Source organism: Aythya ferina (genome assembly GCF_964211825.1).
Source record: "Aythya ferina genome assembly, chromosome: 6".
In the NCBI taxonomy this organism is placed as follows: domain Eukaryota; kingdom Metazoa; phylum Chordata; class Aves; order Anseriformes; family Anatidae; genus Aythya; species Aythya ferina.
Window position 1 is genome coordinate 39,576,849 of NC_140303.1, and position 20,096 is coordinate 39,596,944.

At 46.1% G+C, this 20,096-nt stretch overlaps 1 protein-coding gene across 1 annotated transcript in view; it reads left to right on the forward strand.

The window, feature by feature from the left end:
• The first annotated feature begins 187 nt into the window (after positions 1-187).
• The window catches only part of EPC2 (enhancer of polycomb homolog 2), a 40,388-nt gene continuing 20,479 nt past the window's right edge, over positions 188-20,096 (forward strand). Inside the window, exons 1-2 of the mRNA XM_084523291.1 lie at positions 188-593; positions 14,983-15,142. Coding sequence (XP_084379417.1) covers positions 441-593; positions 14,983-15,142 — 313 coding nt within the window. The 5' untranslated portion in view covers positions 188-440. The remainder of the gene's footprint in view (positions 594-14,982; positions 15,143-20,096) is intronic.

The window sequence follows — 20,096 nt, forward strand, 5'->3', positions numbered from 1 at the left end:
CTCAAGTCCCCCCGGGCTCCCCTCCTGTCCCGTCCCGTCCCGTCCCCTCAGCACCGCCTCCCGCCGCCCCCGGCTGCGCGCGCACCGCGCCGGCCGCCATCTCCCTCCTCCCTCCTCCTCTCTCCCTCCCCCCCCCCCCCGGCTCTCGCGGTGGCTGCCGGGATCGCTGGCGGCTTTGGTTAATGTCCGCCATGTTTGCCATGGCGCAGGGAGCGGAGCGAGCGAGCCCGGCGCGGATCTAGGGCTGCGGGGCGTGCGCTGTGAGCTACGGGCGGCCCCGCGGAGAGCTGTTCCGGGGCGGCGGGACCCTCCATGGTGGTGCGGGCCGGGTGCGGGAGCGGCTGGGAGGCGGCGGCGAGGCCGCGTTGAGGGCCCCCCCCCCCCCTCCTCCTCCCCTCCCCGCCCGCCCGGCCCCGGGGTGTTATTGTGAGGGGGAGACAATGAGCAAACTCTCCTTCCGAGCCCGGGCGCTAGACGCCGCCAAACCGCTGCCCATCTACCGCGGCAAGGACATGCCCGACCTCAACGACTGCGTCTCCATCAACCGGGCTGTGCCGCAGATGCCCACGGGGATGGAGAAGGAGGAGGAATCGGTAAGGGAGCCGCGCAGGGGGGGCACCATTGTTTATCAGCCACCCCCCCCCTCCCCTCACGGGAAATAGGCCATCGGCATTCACCAAGCGCACTACGCACGCTCCCCGCCGCGGCGCTGCACGGGTCCTACGGGGCGCTGCGCAAAGAGCGCAGCGTAAGCCGCTGTCCGGCGCCGTAAGCGGGCCCTGCTCCGCCATCTTCTTTGCGTCCCGACTCGCGAGTGTTTTGATGAGCGGGGGGGAGGCCGCTACGCTAGCGTAGGGAGGAGGAAGGCGCAAGACGCGGCTCTGAATGAGCGGGCGGGCGCACTTGGCGTAGCGTGCCGCCACCGCCGGCTCGCCTCAGGGCCGGGCTGAGGCGAGCCCAAGCGGGCTGGGGCTGCCCGCGCGGCCCCTGTCACAGCACCGGCAGCCGGTGTGAGGAGAAAAACAGCGAGAATAGAGCTTGTTTGAGCGGCACGGCCGAGAACGGGCCCGTCCCGCCGAGGCAAGGCGGTGACAGGCGGCGGGAGGCCCGGCTCTGGTGCTGTGGGGCCCCGCTGGGCAGCCCCCGGCCCTCAGAGCCCCCGGCCCGGAGCGAGTGTGCCCGCAAGGATTTCTTCAATGAAGCCGTGTCTCCGCCTCAGGCAGGGCTCTGCGCCTGTGGATTGGCTTTGCCGAGGTTGCAGCTGTCAAAGGGAGGCTTCGTGCCTCCCCGATTGGTTTTCTCAATCGCCTGCTGATGCTGGAAGGGATCCCCTGGCGGAGCATCCTGCCCGTGTTCCTGCTGTGCACCCGGTGCTGTCACAGCGTGAAACGAGCCCACGGTGCCTCCACGAGTGGCAGCTTCTGCCGGGCTCCGGGAGCGTGTCTAAAAGGAACAACACCGTGGTGATAACGAAGCAGTCTTGGAGGGTCCCTTGCTTTTCTGTCTTTAAAGTATCTCCCGCAGCCCCGTGTCTGCATTTAGTGCTTATAAAACAAGGCTTTTTTTAATAAATCATTCTGTTATTTTGATAGCTCACATCTTAAATAAAACCATCTCCATTAACAAGTTAAGTGCAAGCAAGCTACTCTGTGGGCTGCCGGAATGATTGTGAAGTTAAGATTTATAGTGCAGTAAAACTGCTTTAGTGTTGTACTGAAATGTCTCTTTTCTGTAATAATGAGCTTTTTTTTTTTTTTTTACCATAGTTAGATGTAGCTGTATTTGATACATTATGCAATAGTCTCAGAATGCGATGGTCAGTGAAGCAATATATAAGTACGGTGCTAGATACATTAGCCAAACGAGATTATAAGTTGTGCTATTAACAGAGAGTGACAGTGTAGTGACAGCTTCAGTCTCGGGGTAGGTTTCTATCCGGTGTCACACAGATAGGTAGAGATCCTTGTTGTGTTTTTTTTGTTTTTTTTTTTTTAAGGTAGATTTTTGTGGTAATAGTTCAGAAAGGCCATTGTAGATGGCAGGAGGTAAATGTTGGCGAAATTCTCTTTAGCAATATTTGCTACGAAAAAAAGCTGTCTGCGATTCGCTTGATGTGTCCTGAAAGGGACTTTGAGGAGAGGGAGATGTTCACGCATCCGTTTGTGTCATCTCAGTGCCGTAGCTGTCTGAAGGTGTTCTTGCGCCGACTTCTGCTGGGGATGTTTGTTGTGGAAGGTGTTTGAAGCCGTTAGGGCAGCTGCTGACTTACATTTGCTGCAGAAAGATGCGAAGCTCCCAGCGCGCTGCTGTCCGTGTGTGCCTCCCTGCCAAGCGGTCCTGAAACCAGAAAGCTCGTGTGGTGCGTAGGGCTTGACTGTGATACAGTGCAACTTCCAGGGCTGATGGTAACTGAGAACAAGTAGGGATTTACAAATTCTTCAGGACTTAAAATGGGTTGAGCTTTCTGTCTGACTCGTATTTTTTTCGCAACCCGGTTTCGCTAGTAGAGGTGTAGGGTTTGCTTTGTTGATGTTTTGCAAACCAAAAATACAGCCTCTGATTTGTTTGTTTTTTAAGGCTTTTTTTTTTTTTTATATATATACTGCTACTGTCATCTGGAACGTAGACAGGTTTAAAGCTTGGGAGGGATTAATCATTATCACTTGTTTCTAATACTGCTACTGAAGTTGTTTGGACTCTGTAGTCCGAGACAGCGCAACGATATGCACCACTGGTCATGCTGCAAGAAGTGACACTGCCCAGTGCGTGGTGTGAGCATCTTTGTTTGACTTCTCTCTTGATTTGATCAAGACGAATACCCGGGAATTATTTCCATCTACGTATCTTAGAGATTTATGTCCACTTCCAGCGTTTACAAATCAGCAGCTCATTTTGCTCACGTGGAGACTCCAGCTGTGAAAGAATTACGCTTCTGGTATGTAGTGTGTTTATGTTAGCAAGCGTTTGTAATTTATCCTAAATTAAACCCGAGTAAGAGAGCGTGTTTTGGTTTATCTCCTGTTAGAGGGAGATTGCAGCTAAGCCATGTGTCCTTCTGTGAGTTTCAGAAACTGAGCTGAGTGTTTCCTAGCGGTTTCCTTCTGCTGAATAGAAATCGTGTGTCGTGGTGCTAATGAACTGTTTTTACTAGAAGGGGGAGAGGTTGCAGAATAGATAAGCCTTTGTTTTGTTTCTTATCATACAACTGTTTTCTTAATTTGAATACATATTACCGGAGAATGCTGTTACCTCTTTCGGGGGAAGAATCATGTTTAATGAGAGAAATTTCCTTCTGAAGCACTTCAGGCTGGATTTAACTTCATGGGAGTTGTTAGGAAGTGGTGGTAATTGCTGATGCTGATACTGGTGGCAGTCACTTAGGATACCTAGATTGCTGGTCAGATAAATCTGAACGCTCACCTCAAAGTTCTTGCCTGAGCACTTGTGTCAGTCGTGGCCGTGCATGAACTGGGTGACAGGGTTGAGGCTGGGGGAAGGCGCGTGGATGGCAAGTTAAGGGCATGGTTTAAGGTTATTAAAATACTGACAGAGTAGGAACAAGATGTGAATTTAATTCTCAGTCCTTGAGTGATCACCTCAGGATGATCTTCACTGGTTGTTAGGTCTTAATGTTCAATTTTGAGTACTTTGAAAGGCTGGAAATAGTTAACTCGAAGAAATTTTGTTTTGCTTTCTGTTCATACTTCTGCCATCCCTCGGTCAGTTCAGTTTCCATTGTAGCACTGGAAGCTTGAGTTCATCGTCTGGCTTTCAAGGCATTTGGGAGGTAGTGGTGCTTTTGAGCAGCATATTTGTTTCCTTTTTAAGGCAGGAAGCATTCATTTTCCCCAAGTCACACTTTCTTGTTTGGCTATTTTTGTTGACACAGAGTAACACGGTGAATATTTGTGCTGATACAATGAACTGAAAGAGTTCCATCAGGAGGGTTTGGAAACACCTGTGTGTACATAAACTTCAGGGCAGGGCTTACCTGCTTTTTAAATAGGAAGGAAAGCAAAATTGTGCTCCTGTCTGGGAGATTCACATCTCCTTGTGCATTGAGTTATGCCTAAAGAGTCCGGACTTGTTTCATAGATTATAGGCACTCAGTAATCTTTCCTTGGTGGGCTTTCATGCTGCGTGTGTTCACGTAGTTGAAATCTTACATGTTTTATGGATTATGCTTTTTTTTCCTTGGATGTTGTGTCAATAAGAAGGAGTTGTCCACATGCTGCAGCTCATTGTGTGCCTGGAAGTAAGTGCTCTTGTCTGATACCCGTTCTGCTCCTAGGAATCGTGTTAATTGCTTCCATGCTGCCGCTTGCTTTCTGCAGTGAAATCGGAGAGTTTGGAGGTCCTTGTAGCAGTTCTGCTCCTGCTTATGTTTTCCCTTCCACTCCAGGCCCGCTTTCACACCCGTCCTGGGAAACTTGCCTTTTTTATAGCCCATTTGTGTATGCAAGTGTTGCAGGTGCTTGCTTTTATAGCGTGAATAAACGGCTTTAACTATAACTTTGTGTAAGTATTTATTTTTTTTCTAAATCGTGTGTGTTAAGCGGTAGGTACCTTAAAACACCCTTAAAAGCTTCAGTTTCATGATGCTGAAGGTGTTTTTCAGCGGGAGGTCAGGTTCTGTTGCTGGATTTGATGTCAACATCCCTAAGTTCTAGGGCAGTGCTTAAAGAAGTGCAGCCAAGTCTTGGTTCAGATGCTGGTCAGAAGCAGGTACCACTGAGGCACTCAGGTCTGGAAAGCACTTGAAGAAATTTAGGTGAACAGTGAGCGTTCATTTTTTTTTTTTTATTCCCATTTGAGTCGAAATCCTAGCTGTTAGGTTCTCAAGCTGCAGCTGCTGTGCCTTCTATCACATGAATTTATGGGCTGCTTTTTTGTTCATTTCTTAGCTAGCGTGCATGTGCTGGGAAGCAGGCACCGTATGCAGTAGCGTTACATAGCTAAAGGCTGCAGTTGTCTGGCAGCAAGTGTGCATCTCCCCTGATGATGGATCTGGATGAACAAAAATCGGACCTTTGGCCTTCCTAGGCAGGTTTGCAACTTTAAGACCGAGAGCATTATGAGATCTGTCAGCATCTTAACAGAGAAGTTGGCGTGGCTCTTCAGAAACAACAGTCAGCACCTCTTGATTTCATTAGCTTATGCAGAAGTTAAAGGATGAATTACACTTTTTGATAATGCTGAATTCCAAACAGTTATGGCTAAGTGGACAGAACCTGTCCTAACTTGAGATTTGGATGCTGGGCGTGCGTTCACAACCTGCAGTTGAACTCTGGAAGTTGCTTACAAGTGAGGGGCTGCGTAAAATGAAGACAACACCAGGACGCTGCTGGCTGAAGTAGAAGGTAAATAGAGGAGAGCTGAAGTTCAAACCAGACAAATGCTCTGTGAAACAAAAATCCCTCAAGATTTCATGGAAGTTGAAGTATGGGGAACTCAAAGGATTGTGTTTCTGCACAAAGCAAAGGCAGCAGGCTTGAGTTGGGGAAGAAATGGGGTTTGACTTGAATTGAGTGCCTTGTGTGCGGGGGAAGTGTTATTCCAGTGGAAGTTAACTCTCAGGGTGAGCTCAGCACCTTGGTGTATTTATTTACTTTGTTTTGTGTGTGTGTGGAGGCTGCTGGGATTACTGAAGTGTGTTTGGTAGTAGGTATCATAAAGCTGTGTTGCAATCTTATTTATGGACTTTCTTTTTTTAAATTCAGTTCTTTGTAAGACTTCTTCCACCGTCTTCAGGTCTTAGGTTTCCCCCCTCCCTGTGATGCCCCTGGCATCACGCAGTGACGTTCCTCGCAAGTCCCTATCCCAGCTCCATTCCCCAGCCATTATTTCCATTTTCAGCTGTCATCTTCCATCCCTCCTATGCTTTTTCCTGCAAAACACTCTTGTGGCTAACAGAAACTTCTTTCAGTCCACTGCTTGTACCCCTCAGTGTCCCATCTGGTGATGGTGCATCAGCTTTAACACTAAGTAGGTTGGATTTTGTTAACTTTGGTTGACTGCAGTGGTAATTAAAGTACCTGCTAATGAGTTTTGTCCCCCACCTGAGCTGCGGTGCAGCTGGGTGTAGGTAACTGGTGAGCTGTTGAACTGAGGAGCTTTTCCTGTAATTTACTCGGGGTGTAAACATGTGGCTGAATGTAAACAATACAAAGATTTTCTCTTAAAACTCAAACTCTGGATCAGTTTATTAGGGCTTATCGCGTTAACACCTATCAGCTAACCTGTGACAGCTGCTGCTTAGTACAAGCTTAGCCTGTGACAAATGTCAAGTAATTTATCTCGGAGGGAGGCTTCAAGATAGGGCTGAGCCGGCCTGCCTGTAGTCCAGAGCGAGTAGGGACAGTCTGCACCTCCCTCCTGTCCTGCTCCCTTGTGTCTGCGTACCGAGCCCCTTCTGGCCGTGGAAGGGCTGTAATTTTCTGGCTGGGGAAGAGGGGAGCGTTGTGTGCTTCTGTGGGAAACGGGATGGGAGGCTTGGGGATGGAGAGCAGGAGTCTCCCGCTCTCGGTGTCATCCAGAGGTTAAATGGGCTCAGCCATATCTTAAAACCACGCTTAATTTAGATAAAGCTGCATTTTGGCTGCAGGCTAGAGTCGGATGCACGGGGTCAGCTAATGCCAGGCCACGAAATCTGCCTTAACTCGTTGGGGCGCCTGATCCTGGTGGAGAACAATGGCACCTGCCCGAAGGAGGAGCGCTCACACCTCCGCTCATTATGCAGGAACTTTCCCTTACAGCAGGGCTCCTCGGGGTGAAGTGCAGCTCCCTTCTGTGTCTCTGTGCTCTGCAACTCCTCCCATGCAGGTAGCAATTTCCCCCTTTCCTTCAGTTTAAGAAAACCTTGGAAAAGAAACACCTCGGGCAACCTCAGTGGTGTTTTTGAACTGCCTGGTGCCAGGTTTCATCTTGCTCCTGCTTGGCAAAACTGAGCAGTAGTTAGCTTTGTACACCTTGTGTTGATTGAGCTTGGTTGAAATGTTCCATTTGAATAATTTAAAGGAGCAAACAATAAATCTGCTTGTATTAATCTTGGTTTTAGTTATTTGTCAGAAGAAAAATCACCTTGGTGGCAACTTAGCATTCAAAAAGTTCTCTAACTTATTTTTCCAACAAAGCTAGTAATTATGCCTTGTTTTTACTTATTTGAAGTTATGTGCCCCTAGCATATTTATCAGATTCTAACCATTCAACTTTTGTAGAGCTAAATACCGCGTTTAGTATTTACATAAACAAAATTTACAGTTAAGCTTCAGGTGTCACGACAGCCATAGCTGGGGAAAACTAATTGTAGAACCCAAATTTCTGTAACAAGTAGAGAAAAAGTGAATCAGAACTAAATTCTCGCACGTAAAAAGGCAGTAAGAAGTGGGGAGGGGATTTAACGAAACTAAAGGTACTATCAGTAAATGTGAAACGATGGCAATCTCACTTGGCACAATTCAACATTACAACGAAGTATTTTGGAATGTACTATATTGAAGTTCTCTTTTAAATTGATTTTGCAAATTCCTGTTTGTTAATATGCGGTGATTACCTTGTGGTGTTACTGAAAGTGGTAGTTTAAGATGCTGCTCTTATCCTTAGCAGAACTGCCCTAAATGTAAGGGAGAAGGGACAAGTCTGCAGGGAAAACAAAACAAAACACCCTGAGTTTGTATTTTTCCTAACTTACACTGCTGCAGTTCTAATTGTGATTAATACATTCAAGTCACTAAAATGCCCTTGGTCTTCCAGTACTTGAAATGCTCGCTTCAAGAGCAGAAAGAGCAGGCGAGGTGATGCCAGGGACTCGTCTGAAACGAGGTACTTGGCAAGGAAAAATGCCGTTCCCACCGGCAGATGTCTGAGGACAGAACTGGGTTGCTTGCAGCTCGTCGACTCGCTTCTCTGGCGTGCTCCACACCTCGCAGTATGGCTGCTTCAGTAGAATCTTTCTCTGTAAGGTATTTTCTGGTCTGCGTGTCATCTTAAATTGTGAGAAGTTAGGGCTTACACAGCCTGCCTTGTGAGGCTGCTCTCCAGTTTGTTACATGTCAGCTTCCTGACGCTTTTCCACATCAGTAAACTTGTGCTCTCCTCCTTTTATCTGATGTCCCCTGTGGCACAAAGTAATTCAGTTATTTATCTATTTGTAGCCAGCATATTTATAAATGCTTCCCACCCCCCTTTTCCCTGGTTGTTTTGTTGTTTACATCTCAATTTATAATTTGGTTATCTTAACCTTCTGCCATTTGTCTTGCTGCGACTCGTGCTTTTTGCCTGACCAGTCTGAGCTGCATAACAAAAGCTGTTTGTACTTTGAAGCATCCTGGTAACCTCCAATTCCCCTGTGCTAAACTTAGATGCAAACAAAATACTGCGTGTCTTGTGGTGGTATCCAACAACTAGGTAAGCAAGGTAAAAGCAGAGGTGCTGTTATTACAAAAAGTTGAGAAATATTAATATATATTTAGAGAAGTTTGAGTTGAAATGGAATCTTATAGTTAATAATTTTAATTCCTACCAATTAATGGGTGTGCAGTTGTGTTTTTAATTTTTTAAACTTTTTTTTTCCTCAGTTGATGTAACTTTAGAACCAATCTCTGGTATCTTTTCTGTTTCCTTATGTGATGGATTTTGACCATGTTCATCGGCTCTTCAGTGCTTTGGTGAAGAGGTTTGTTCGTAAAACTCTGAAATACAAACTCCCAGGTATCGGTGTTTATCCTTCATTTAAATAAAATTTGTTTTTGTTTATATATAATAGAAATGGATTCCTGGGAATAAAATGTTGCACGCAGATCAGGAGACTAATTACACAGCTTGGCAAGGAGAGAGGTACAGTAAGGAACTTGTTAGATCTGAAAATTCCTAGAAAAGTGCATCCCTAAAGAAGGTGGAATCAGTAGGGTCACTTGGTACCCAAACCCTGCAGGGACACGGCCCCCCAGGAGCTGCTGTCACCTGGGGGAACTTCCCCAGGCTTCCCTCTTGCTGCCACTGCTGCAGCTCTGGGGTGTGGAGCTGGGGGTCTGTGTGTGACCTTGTGGGAAGTAAATGGGAGAACTTGGTGTGAAATCTGCCTTTGAAATTATTGCAGATTAATGGCATAAAAACATCGGAGAGAATTTATAGCCAGGTGTTCACCTCTCCGTCTCAGTCTGTCTGACTCGGCACGATGGAGCTACGCTAATAGAAGCAGGCTTTCAAGAAAATAAATTCCTCGGAAGCAATTTGTTAGCAGCCTTTTCTGTTTAAAATTGTACCTGTTACCTGCTGAGTGATGCAAATGTGCCTTGCAAGGAGCTGAAGGGAAACTGTGTTGGTTTTTGACTGAATGTTGCACTGTCTGTAACAGTTTGCTCCTAAGTGATAACAAAGGCATCTTGGAACAAAATACTCTGTTTTTTTCAGGAAAAAGATACACTTTTGAAATGCTGTTTATAGTCTCTCTAAAAGGGATTTTAAATTCAGAATTCTTTGAAGTTTCATGCTGACAATTGTATTTTTAATGATTGGAGTTCTGGCGAAGTGGAAATTAATGTAGTTGTAAAATACGGTTCTTGAGGAAGATTTGGTTTGGGTGTTTCCTGACTGGTGACAGTTTTATGGCACTGGGATATTCACAAATAGGGAACAATTGTTTATATGAATGAGAGACTGTATGTGCTCACGTACCCCCTCAGTCGGGTAATAGTTGGGATGTCTTGGTCATTCCAGGTCCATCATTATATAGAATGATGTATACTGCATTGCTTGTTTCCTTGTTTTTATTTTTTTCATGTTAAACTTCTAAAAAAGTTGAGCTTTTAAATATACTGCCAGGTTAACTAAAGGAACATGAGTGGTTGTGATTTTCTCTGTCCATCTCCCCTCTGTACCTGTCAGTGTTTTGTGGGCCAGATTTTTTGCCTGTATTGCTTGAAGTCATTTTATAGCGCTTAAATTGGCTTCAGTCAGGCTGCCAGAGAGGAAATAAAGCTCTTTTTGGGGGCATTTAATCTCATTTGGGTTTCCTTAATTGAAGTCCCCAGCTCCTGTGTAGACCTGTGAGACCAGGCGTCATCCAAGGAAGTTGGGCGCACTTAGAGCAGGTGGGCCACGAAAAATCTTATCACCTCTCTTAGCAGCCTACATCAGCGTTTTTGAGGTAATAGTCAGGTGACTTGTCTGTAACCAGACGATTTGTTTGTAAAGCATTCATACCAGAAGGGCTTGTGCTTGGTTTTGGGTGGCACTCGCATTGCTTGTGATGTTACAGTTGCTTGAGAGCTGGAGAAGGGAAGTCAGTGGCAGAAAAGTGTCTTGGCCTCACTTTGGGGAAACAACCGAGTGACTTTGAGTAACTAAATAAAAGAAGCTTTACTAGTTTTGGGCCTCTGTGAATTTTTGGGGTGGAGTAGTGCAGTTCAACTCGCACTGCTGCCTCCTTCATGGAGGTGTCAGGAGCAGCAGCCTACTGGTAGTACTGCCTTTTTTTGCCCCGTAGTCGTAATTTGGCAGTAAGGAAGACAAATTGGCGTGGGGAGAAGTAGTTCTTGTGATGATTTAAAAAATAAAAGGGGGGTAGGGCCAAAAGAGAGCTCAAGAAGTGGCTCTGTGGGCCCTATCCACATGCAAGTCGGGCAGCCAGGGAGGAGTTCCCAGCCCCCGAGGCAGCTTTGCATTGGGGCATTGGCTCCAGAGCAGCGTGGAATTTTTGTTTGACCACCTCTTGGTACTGCTCTGTAAGAAATAGTCTCTTAAGAGGAGGAAACTCCTGACTAGGTTGATTCTGCGTTGTATTTTTTTGGTACTGATCCACTTCTAACTTCTATGCTAATTCACTGAACTTCTTGCTCTTCAGAATAAAGGAGAAATGAGGCAATGAGTTTCTGCCAGGGTGAAAACTGCGGTGGGCACAGGCAGGGCTTCTGCTGTCCGTGCAGCTCTGTTTCAGCTACCTGCTTTCCCTCCCAGGGCAGAGGGAGGAGAAGGAAAGGAAAGCAGGTCTGCAGGTATCCTGGCTCTTGGGGGTGTTCCAGCTGCCCTCAGCACCCTCTTTAAGCCTTTCACTGCTCAGATCCACTTCCAGTTATGATGTTAGGGCAAGATGTCAGTTGTACTTCAGGTAATTGGTTGTAATTTTGTTGGGCTGAATGGGCATGCACAGAAATCTCTTTAAAAATAAATAAATAAATAAAAACCCAAACCCAGAAGCTCTTGCTGGTGAGGTAACTCCTCAGCTTCACGACACTCCCGTGTTTTTCCCTGAAGTGTTGCTGACAGATGTCACTTAAACGTCTTGTGGTGGCTGCGACGTCGCGAGATGAGTCTGCACATTTCATACCAGAACTCTTCTGCTTCTGGATCTGTACGTGAACTATAAAAATGCCAGCTGATCTATTTCCTGATTTGAGTATAATGTTGGGCAAACAGCCTGTCTAGGCTTTAGGAAGGTCTTCTCATGCTTTCTTTTCTGCTTTAATTCTGGTTTTGATTGCAGGTGGGAAGGAAGGGGGCTTTGGGCTAGCTTAGAAGTAGCTCGTTTGGAGGAGGTACCTGCATGGAGCTTAAAGGCTAAGGGAAAGAGCAAACAGCTGTTTGGGATCCAAGTGCTTTGGTTTTGCAGCAGCAGAGTAAAAGGGAGGGGTTGTGTTGGTGAATACGGTTCTTGAGGGTGCAAACAATGTCTGGTACTGGTCGCTGTTTCCCTTCCCAGGTGGACCAGTGTTGTGCTTGGAGAGCAGCTGTGTTCTGGCTGTGTGCTGGGCACGGGGATGTTTCTGTTGTGTTGACAGCCAGAGCAACAGGCTGAAGTTGTGTGTGATGTTCTTGGTCCTCCTAGAAAGGTTGGGATTTGCTTTTTAAGAAATCAGTGGTTAATGACTCCTTGACAGATGCTGCCACGGGAATTAAAAGGAGCACGTTCTGCTTGCTATCATCACGGTTCTCTCTACTGTTCAGTTACGAGATCCTTTTATCTTGCCTGCTGCACACTGAAGTACAAGTTAAAATATGTTGTGTCTTTCAAAACAATAAGCAAAACAGATGAAAGGATGTCTGGGTGCACCGGTTGCTAAATCCATCATTAAACCTTTAAAAGGCTGTTTGCAGGTTGAACCAAGCCATTTAAGCAGACTGTACAAAAATCTTCCAAGTATGTTAAACAGAACTGTTTCGGGAGTTGAAATTTGTTTTCATTAAGTTAATGTTTAATAGATTTATTTTTTTGCTAACTGTGGAAATGACGTACTTGATCTGCTGCCTCTGCAGCCCTGCTGAGTGACAGTGCTGCGTGTCAGGCTCGTTGCGTGAAGGCTGCGTTCTGCTTGGAGACGTTTTGTAGTTGAGTGAGTACTAACACCTATTGTCAGCCCTGCCTTGGGAGCTCTCCCTAACACCTACAAGCAGCGTTACGAGAACTGAGAATGATCTGAATTACTCAGCTGTGCTGCTCAGTGGGCTGTGGAGCCACAGCGTGATTTGTTTTGGTTGCTGCCTGCCCTTCTTCACTGCTTTTTAGAAGTGTCTGAGTGTTTGGTGCTGGAGGAGTGGGGGCAGCTACACGTTGGTCAGCGTCGCTGTGCAGTGCCTGCCCCCACAGAGCTGGTGCTGTGGGTGCTGACAGACTTTAGGGCTGGTCCAGCTGAAACCTGACAAACCTGAGGGCTGGTCCAGCTGAAAACCGATGAGGCTGAACTAGGGGCAGTGCCCAGGTGGGTTCCTGGGGCTGAATCCTGCTGGGCTGAGAAGCAGCCCTGGCAGAAGAGCCAGGAGATGGGCAAGGGACGTGTCCTGAGCTGGGAGCTCACCACAGCAGGAAGTTTGATACTCCTCAGTTTTTCAGGGGTGAGGCTGCTGTTGGGATGATCTTTCACAGGGATGATCTTTCCCGTTACTCTGCTTTCCCCAAGTGTCTCAGAGACGTTGAGAAACTGGAAGAGGGTCTGTCAGCGGGCTGCTGGAGTGGCAGCGGCTTGGACTGCTGTCTGGGGAGATGGGGAGGGTGCTCAAGAAAAGCCCTTTTCCTGAGCAGCTGCCTGTGAAGAGGCAGCCCCAGGGACACCCGTGGAAAACAGCGCGGTAATGAAACAAATTCTGGTGTGGCTGAAATACCTGCTCGGCGCTGCGGAGCTTTCCAAGGCGTACTTTAATGGTAGAATGACAGATTGATTCAGTACGTATTAACTCAGGCAAATCACACCAGATATTTGATTGCACTCTTGTCTTAATTCTAATAGCGTTCACTGGGGAGCCCGATAGTTTGATTTAATGTGGCTTCATCTGCTACGGGGAGATTCCCAAAGCTGCTCTTCCAGCCGCTGATTTGTTATGTTCTAATTTTGCAGGAATTGCGTTATTTTCCTTTCTGCAGGATCTCAATATTTAAGAGTGTAATTTATTAAACGCCATTTACATATTTTTAAAGATTTTGCTTTCATTCGGGATGCTTTTTGTAAATAATTTCTGTAGAATTAAAGAGGAAGAACTCCTGTTCTTGAGAGCACTCCCTGAATGCAAGCCGTCGAAGCGCTGGTTCTGCTGCTGGGGGTGCTGGTGCCGTGCTGCTGAGGCAGGCTGGCTGTGGGGAGGGCACCCCAGGAAACCAAAGGAGGAGGAGCAGCGATGTTTGCCTTCTGCTCTGGGATGTTTTCCAGTAGTTAGATGTGTGGGAATGGCTGGAGGATAGCCCGATGCCCCCGGAGTAGGCACAGTGGGGTTGTAAAGGTCAGCGAGAGTCGAGCTTTAGGGCAGATCTCAAGTTGATATCGTGCTGTCATCCATCCTGCCTTCAAATTTGGGAGCTGGAGGTGAGAGTGCTGCTCTATGGGAGGAGAAGGAAACGTCTCCTGGCTCCACGAGAGATTAGGATTAAGATTAGGAACCTGCAGCTTGTTTTGTGTTTGGCTTGCATGGATGGAGGAGATTTAAGATCTTGTCCTGACGAAGACTTCCTCTCCTCCTCTTCATTGGGCTCACAGAAAGTTACGTGTGCCAGCTGAGCCATTCGGAGCCTTGGCATGAGACGTTTTCGTGATGTTTAAATGAGAAAACTGCACCAGAGGGTCTGAAACGTGCACACACTGCTCTGTGCTGCTGCCAACTGCTGGCTCGGGGGGCAGGTAGCTGATGGTGTACTGGGGCTCCTCTTGCTGCCCTGGTCATCTTGGGTTTCTTCAGATGGCACCAAAATGGTACGTGGAGAGCAGCACAAATGGTAACGCTGGAGTTGTACTGGTTTTCTTCCAACAAAGATCCTCAAGTATCGATAAAAAAAAAACCTTTGAGAGTCCTAAAAAGTCCTTAAATTCATGCATTTGCTGTGGGCTGCGCCTAACCTGAAAGGATTCTGCAGCAATTCTGGCGTCTGTCCCTTAGCAGTCAAATGAAGTGATGCTTGTTTAGGGAGTCCGTGCTTTGTAAGTGTTACGCTGTGAGGACTCCTTGTCACTCCTAACTGGCTGAACTTCTAAAGGCAGCAAGCAGGTAAGAACTGCTGGGGAAACAGGAGTGATTAAATTAGCTATCCTTTTGACTTGAATCTCTTGTTTATAATAACGCTTTAAAGAACTTTGTGTGTGTTAACTGATTTTTGCATAAAATCTCTCTATGCCAGTTTTTAATGGGTTTGGTTTATACCAGCCCTAATTCCCTACGAAGGCTGTTATGTAGTTTGAGTGACCTTTTCCTGGTCTGGGAAGAGGAATGTGCTGTTGTCTGAACAAAGGGTTCTTTTCATCTGCTCTGAGTCCTGCCTTACCTTCACGGGAGCACTGAGGCTCCTGGCTGTTGGGAACCCCCAGCGATGCGAAGTGATGGAGAACGCGTGTTCTGTCACTGACCTGGCAGCAAGCAGCCTGCTGTCCTCTAAAACGCAGGGGAGACTGAACTCTTCTATCTGGGTTTTGTGCAGACATCAGGAAAGCAGTAGGAGAGTAGGCTGTCTTTGTACGTGCTGCTATATGCTGAATTTTTTCACAATAAACTATTTTTATCTTGCAGGAACATCATTTGCAACGGGCTATCTCAGCACAACAAGTCTTCAGAGAAAAGAAAGAGAGCATGGTTATCCCAGTTCCTGAAGCAGAGAGCAATGTCAACTATTACAATCGTTTGTATAAAGGAGAGTTTAAGCAACCAAAGCAGTTCATTCACATTCAACGTAAGTTAAAGAATGTTGGTTTTTCCCTTTAATTACAATTAAGTAATCTTTAAACAGTCTTGAGGACAACATTGCTACCGTATTCAAAAACTCAGAAGTCCAAGGGGGGTTTAAATATGTAAATTTCCAATTTCTTCTGTAAATTTCTGGAGGAATTGAAGGGTAAAGATGTTTTTTGTCTTCCCTGAAGGTATTATGGGCTCTGTGCTGTTACTGTATATTGCAGTAGCTGGCAAGCTTTGTCTTCAGTCAACTCAAAAGTTACTTCAAAGCCCATTAATTCAGAAGTTCAGTATAAATGGGGATGAACCAAATAGAGGTTTTGTAATGAAATAAGCCTGGATTCTACTGATTATAACAAACTTTTTGAAGGTTTGGTTTCAGCTGTGCTAACTGAAATTCAAGCTAATCACTACAGCATGCGTGACTTTACTGGATGTGTTATGGGTAGCAGTGTTTTTTCTCAGTGTTCTGCTAAAACAGTGACTTTTCTTCCTGTAGGGAACTCTGAGCTTGCTTTGTAGGTAAGAGGAAGCATTTTTTTTGGAAATGTGTGGCTCCCTAGGTTTTAGATAATCTGAAGGCCTAGTTGAGTATCCCTAGTGGTCTCTGGAGGTTCAGCTGACAAGTGACAGTGTTTGCATTTCAGTAGCTCAGTTGTTGCTTGGCATGCAAATCATGTTTGTCCTCTGCGGCATGTCATTCTAGGGGCTTGTTTGGGGACGTGGACTTCCCCTAGAGTTCATCTCTGCAGCAAAACCTTTGGTGCAGTTATTGTTGTGGTTTGTTGGTCTTCACACTGAAGCACAAATTCAGTACCGAGTTTTTGTGGAGATTTTCTTAGCACTGATTCATAGTTTTGTTTCGTAGTCATATTGGAAAGACTGCTGACAGGGGTGTGGAAAGCATCATGAACGGGAAGTGTACTCACTGCTGTTGGGTTTTGTGCAAGCAGTAGTGATGTTATCCAGCTTCATCTTCCCAGACAGCAGTGAGCATCCGTTCAGCCCTTTTTTAGGGGTCACCAACAGGAAAATCCGTTCATCCCTGTTTTAGGGATCAAAAACAGGAGGCTGTTGATCTCCATGTAGATCTGAGCAGATAAAACACTTCACGTTTGCATGCTTTCTTCCTTTTGGAGATGCAATCTGAACTTGGAGTTAGGCAAAGATACTTAAACCCAAACCCTGCTGTGTATTGAAGATCCTTGCGTCATTTCTCAGTAGCATGGTGAAGTCTCCTGTTTTTCCCACGTGTTCCCAAACTAAGGAGGCTTTTGGAAATAACATGCTCGAGGTTCTCCCTGGTATACTAGAGATCATACCGGTAATGTGAGAAGCGAGCTAAAGGAAATGAAGTATTTCTCTTTTTAATAATAGAAGAAAAACCTGCGAAGCGAGGCAGGTTGACTACACTGACAGAAAGCTGCTAAATAAGGGAAGTGTTTTATTGTTTGGGCGGTGCCAGAAACGCTGTAAATGCTGTTAACAAATCTGTTCAAAAGCGTTATTGTGTCAAACTGTACTTCGTATTGTTAAGATTCACAGCCTTTCTGGACAGAATTACAGGAGGTATTTGAGCTGAAAATAAACATCAGCTAGTGCTTCGGGATAACTTTTCCCACATAGTCTGGTTGCGGTAGGTGTGATACAAAGCTGCTTTATGCTGCAGGAGCTGCTGCGAAATTCTGTTCTAATGCTAAAAACACAAAGAGCAACAACACTTGCTGTTGTGGTGTGACTTATATAAACTGCCAGACGCCGGGAGGCCACATACCATACTCCATACTCGTGGTTATTACGAACAAATAACAAGTAAATCATCTTGCAGCCCATTCGATAGCTGAGGATTTTAGTCTTCACTAGTGTAATGCTTTTATTTGTACCGCTAGCTCAAAGTGGAGAAAAGTGAGGCATGAAATTCCTGAACTGGCCTGGATCCTAGGCGTTAGTGGAGCTGGGTGGCACTAGGGCGGGTGGCTTTGAACTGAACATGAAACACAACTCTTGAGCTATTCTAATTATGCCAGTGCGATTGATAATCTTCCCTGGATGTTTGTAGTTTTAGAAGCATGGAGATAGATCTTAAATTGCTGATAAGCAACAGAGAGTAAGTTACTACGCTTGTATCTATCCTAGAATTAAAGCTGAGTGTGTTTTAGAAAACTGGTGCTGCTAATGGCAATAGGAAGAGCAAAAACTGTTTTGTTAACGTATGTAAATGTACTTGGGGTGTATGTACATGTGACTAGAAATGCTGTATGGAAAACACATCTGTCATAGTCCAACGGATCTGGTTGGATATGGGTGTGCAAGTTCACATCTTCATGAGCTGCAGGGCTCGTCAGTTGTCTAAATGAAATCCAATAGTGGGCAGGCTTCTGTGTGGGGAAACTTGTGTCACATTTAGGGTTGGATTGGATCAGACCCCAGTGTGACAGGAAGGCCCACATGATGATTTGAAGTGGTGTTAAATAGAAGAGAAGACATGCTGACCCTTTTTAAGCTGGCATGCAGTAATTTAACAGATGCATTTGTGGTGACTGTGGTCAGCTCAGGGTTTGAAGTTGGGGCTTGACCTCTACATGGTCATGAAAGCGATCCAAAAAATCCTGGGATAAAATCTGTTTGGGCTTACTTTCTGGTAGGCCAGGCTACTCAATCCGCATGTTCTTTCCCCAGATTTTCTCTGTAAGCATAGAACTAAAACCTGGTTGTAAGGGGGATGTGAGAAAACAGAACGGAGGGGGACCCACAGGTGGAAGTTTGCATGTAAATAATATTTTAATAATCTAAAAAAAACAAAAAGAGAGAAAGGGGGAGTAATACTACTTATGATAAAGAATTTTTCTACATTTTTAGAGGCTGCTGTAACAGGAGCTGTTCAGCCTGTGGCCATGTAAAGTGGGCATTTGCATGATAGCTGCCTGGCAGAGGTGTTCTGGTGCAGGTGGGCAGCATTAAAGCCCTGGTCTGGTCAGGTGCCGCAGCCTTGCCGTTGAGAAGGCGTTTTGCTGCTTTGTGAACTACTTTGGATATAATTACCATGACCTGTGCTAACCCACAGCAAACGGTTTGATGCCATCAGAATAAACACAGCCCGCTCTGTTCTGACTGCCAGCACCCTCCTGGTGGAAGCTGTGCTCTCAGCTGGGTCAGCTCGGGGAAGTGAGCTGGCAGAAGGCCTATCTGGTTTTTGGTGGCCGTCTGGATCTATCAGCTCGCTGTCTTGGCTCATCGTGGGACTCCTGGTGCCAGCACGAGGAAGGTGGAGCAACGTGTAGCTCGCCGGGGAGGGGAGGCTCGTGGAGGTGCTTGTTTGAGTGGTAACTCACCTAGGTCAGCTTAAAATGACTGTAGAACCACAGCCTTAATTAGTTAAGTAAGTTCAGTTAGATAATTTTGTGATGTTAAACCCTATTTCACGTAACTTAACTTTAAAGCAAATTCCATTTCCATAGGTTAGTATAAACTCAGTACGTAAGGGAGCTCGTGTAAACAAAAGCAAATCCCTCTGCGAAAGGCACAGCCGGCAGGAGTGGTTACAGTGGCAGAGGGTGTAAGGTGGGGTGGTAGTTTTGCAACAGCAATTAGCAAGCCAGCAAGTTTTGAACATTTATACGAGGTGAGGTTTAGCGATAGGATCACTTTCTGCAGCGCCCCACAGAAACGTGCAGCGTGGAAGAACACAGAAGTGTTGCAGCAGGAAAACTCGATCCATCTAGCCAGCCCCATGAACTACCAGCAGGAAAGGCAGGGAGGTAGAGTGCATGAACCAGGAGGAAGGCTGCATTTCGTGAGACTTGCGGGCTTCCAGCAGGTAGCTGAGGTTTTGTGGCCTGCAGTGAACCAGGAGGTGGAATGCGAGTGTTGTTGCCATTGCTTCAGCACCGTTAACCTGCCCTTCTTCTGCTTGTGGTGCTTCTCATGCTACTCACAAGCCAGAGAGTGTTGCTAGGAGGTATAAAAAGCAGGGCTACTACTGCTCTGACAGCACCTGTGTGCTTTTGTAGAGAAGAATGAGATGGGTTTTATTCAGCCTAACTTGCTTCTGACAAGTGCATACTGGATACCTTTTATCTTCTGAGTCTTGTCACTTTGATTACGTCAAAATATTCTCATGGAGTTGGAATTCAGGGTGTAGAGTTTTTGATTTTTAAGGATTACAGTTTTTTTTTCCTGTTTTTTTTTTTTCAGCACTTTTTTGAGATGTTATAGATTAAAAAAATAATGACTGCTAATATAGCTGAGGTTTTATCAGCAAATAACTTATTTAGGAAGTTAAGTTGATTTGATGTGTTCTTTAGGAACAGGGTTCAGAGGTTTCTTATTGCAGCTTTATAGAGCTCTGCTTTTAAAGAATGAATAGGCTGGGTCACTTTCTATTTCAAAACTGTGATTTTCTCCCATGGAAGCTACAGGACCCGAATGCTGTAAGCTGTAGCACAAGTCTGATACACGGCTGCTGATGTTCAGAGGGAGAACTGGGTGTCACGTACCCAGGGACAGTGGGACGTGTCCGAACAGAATCTGCACGGCAACTTTATCAAGTTGTAGTATTAATGATTCCCTGTAATCCACAGCCATACTGCAGTAGTAGTATTAATTTCTTCTTGAAATCTATTTTTAGACCGTGTTTACAGTGTGCGTTGAGCTGGTGAAGCCTTCTGAGTAAGTGTCGTTCTCAGAATTAGTTCAGTGAAGCACCGCCTCTTCTGGGAGGTAGCAGGGCACAGCTGAAAATGGGAAGGGATCGCATCCTAACACTTCTCAGATATATCTGCCTCTGGGAGTGCCTCTCCTCAGTCTCCATGCGAAGCCAAACAGATTGTTTTACACCCTGTCAGTGGTAAAAGCTAATACATTGCGTTGGAATACAGAGTGGTCTGGGGCTGGCCTGAGGAAGGAACATCTTGCTTATTTCATTGTAGTTGACTGCCCAGGCCAGGTGCTTT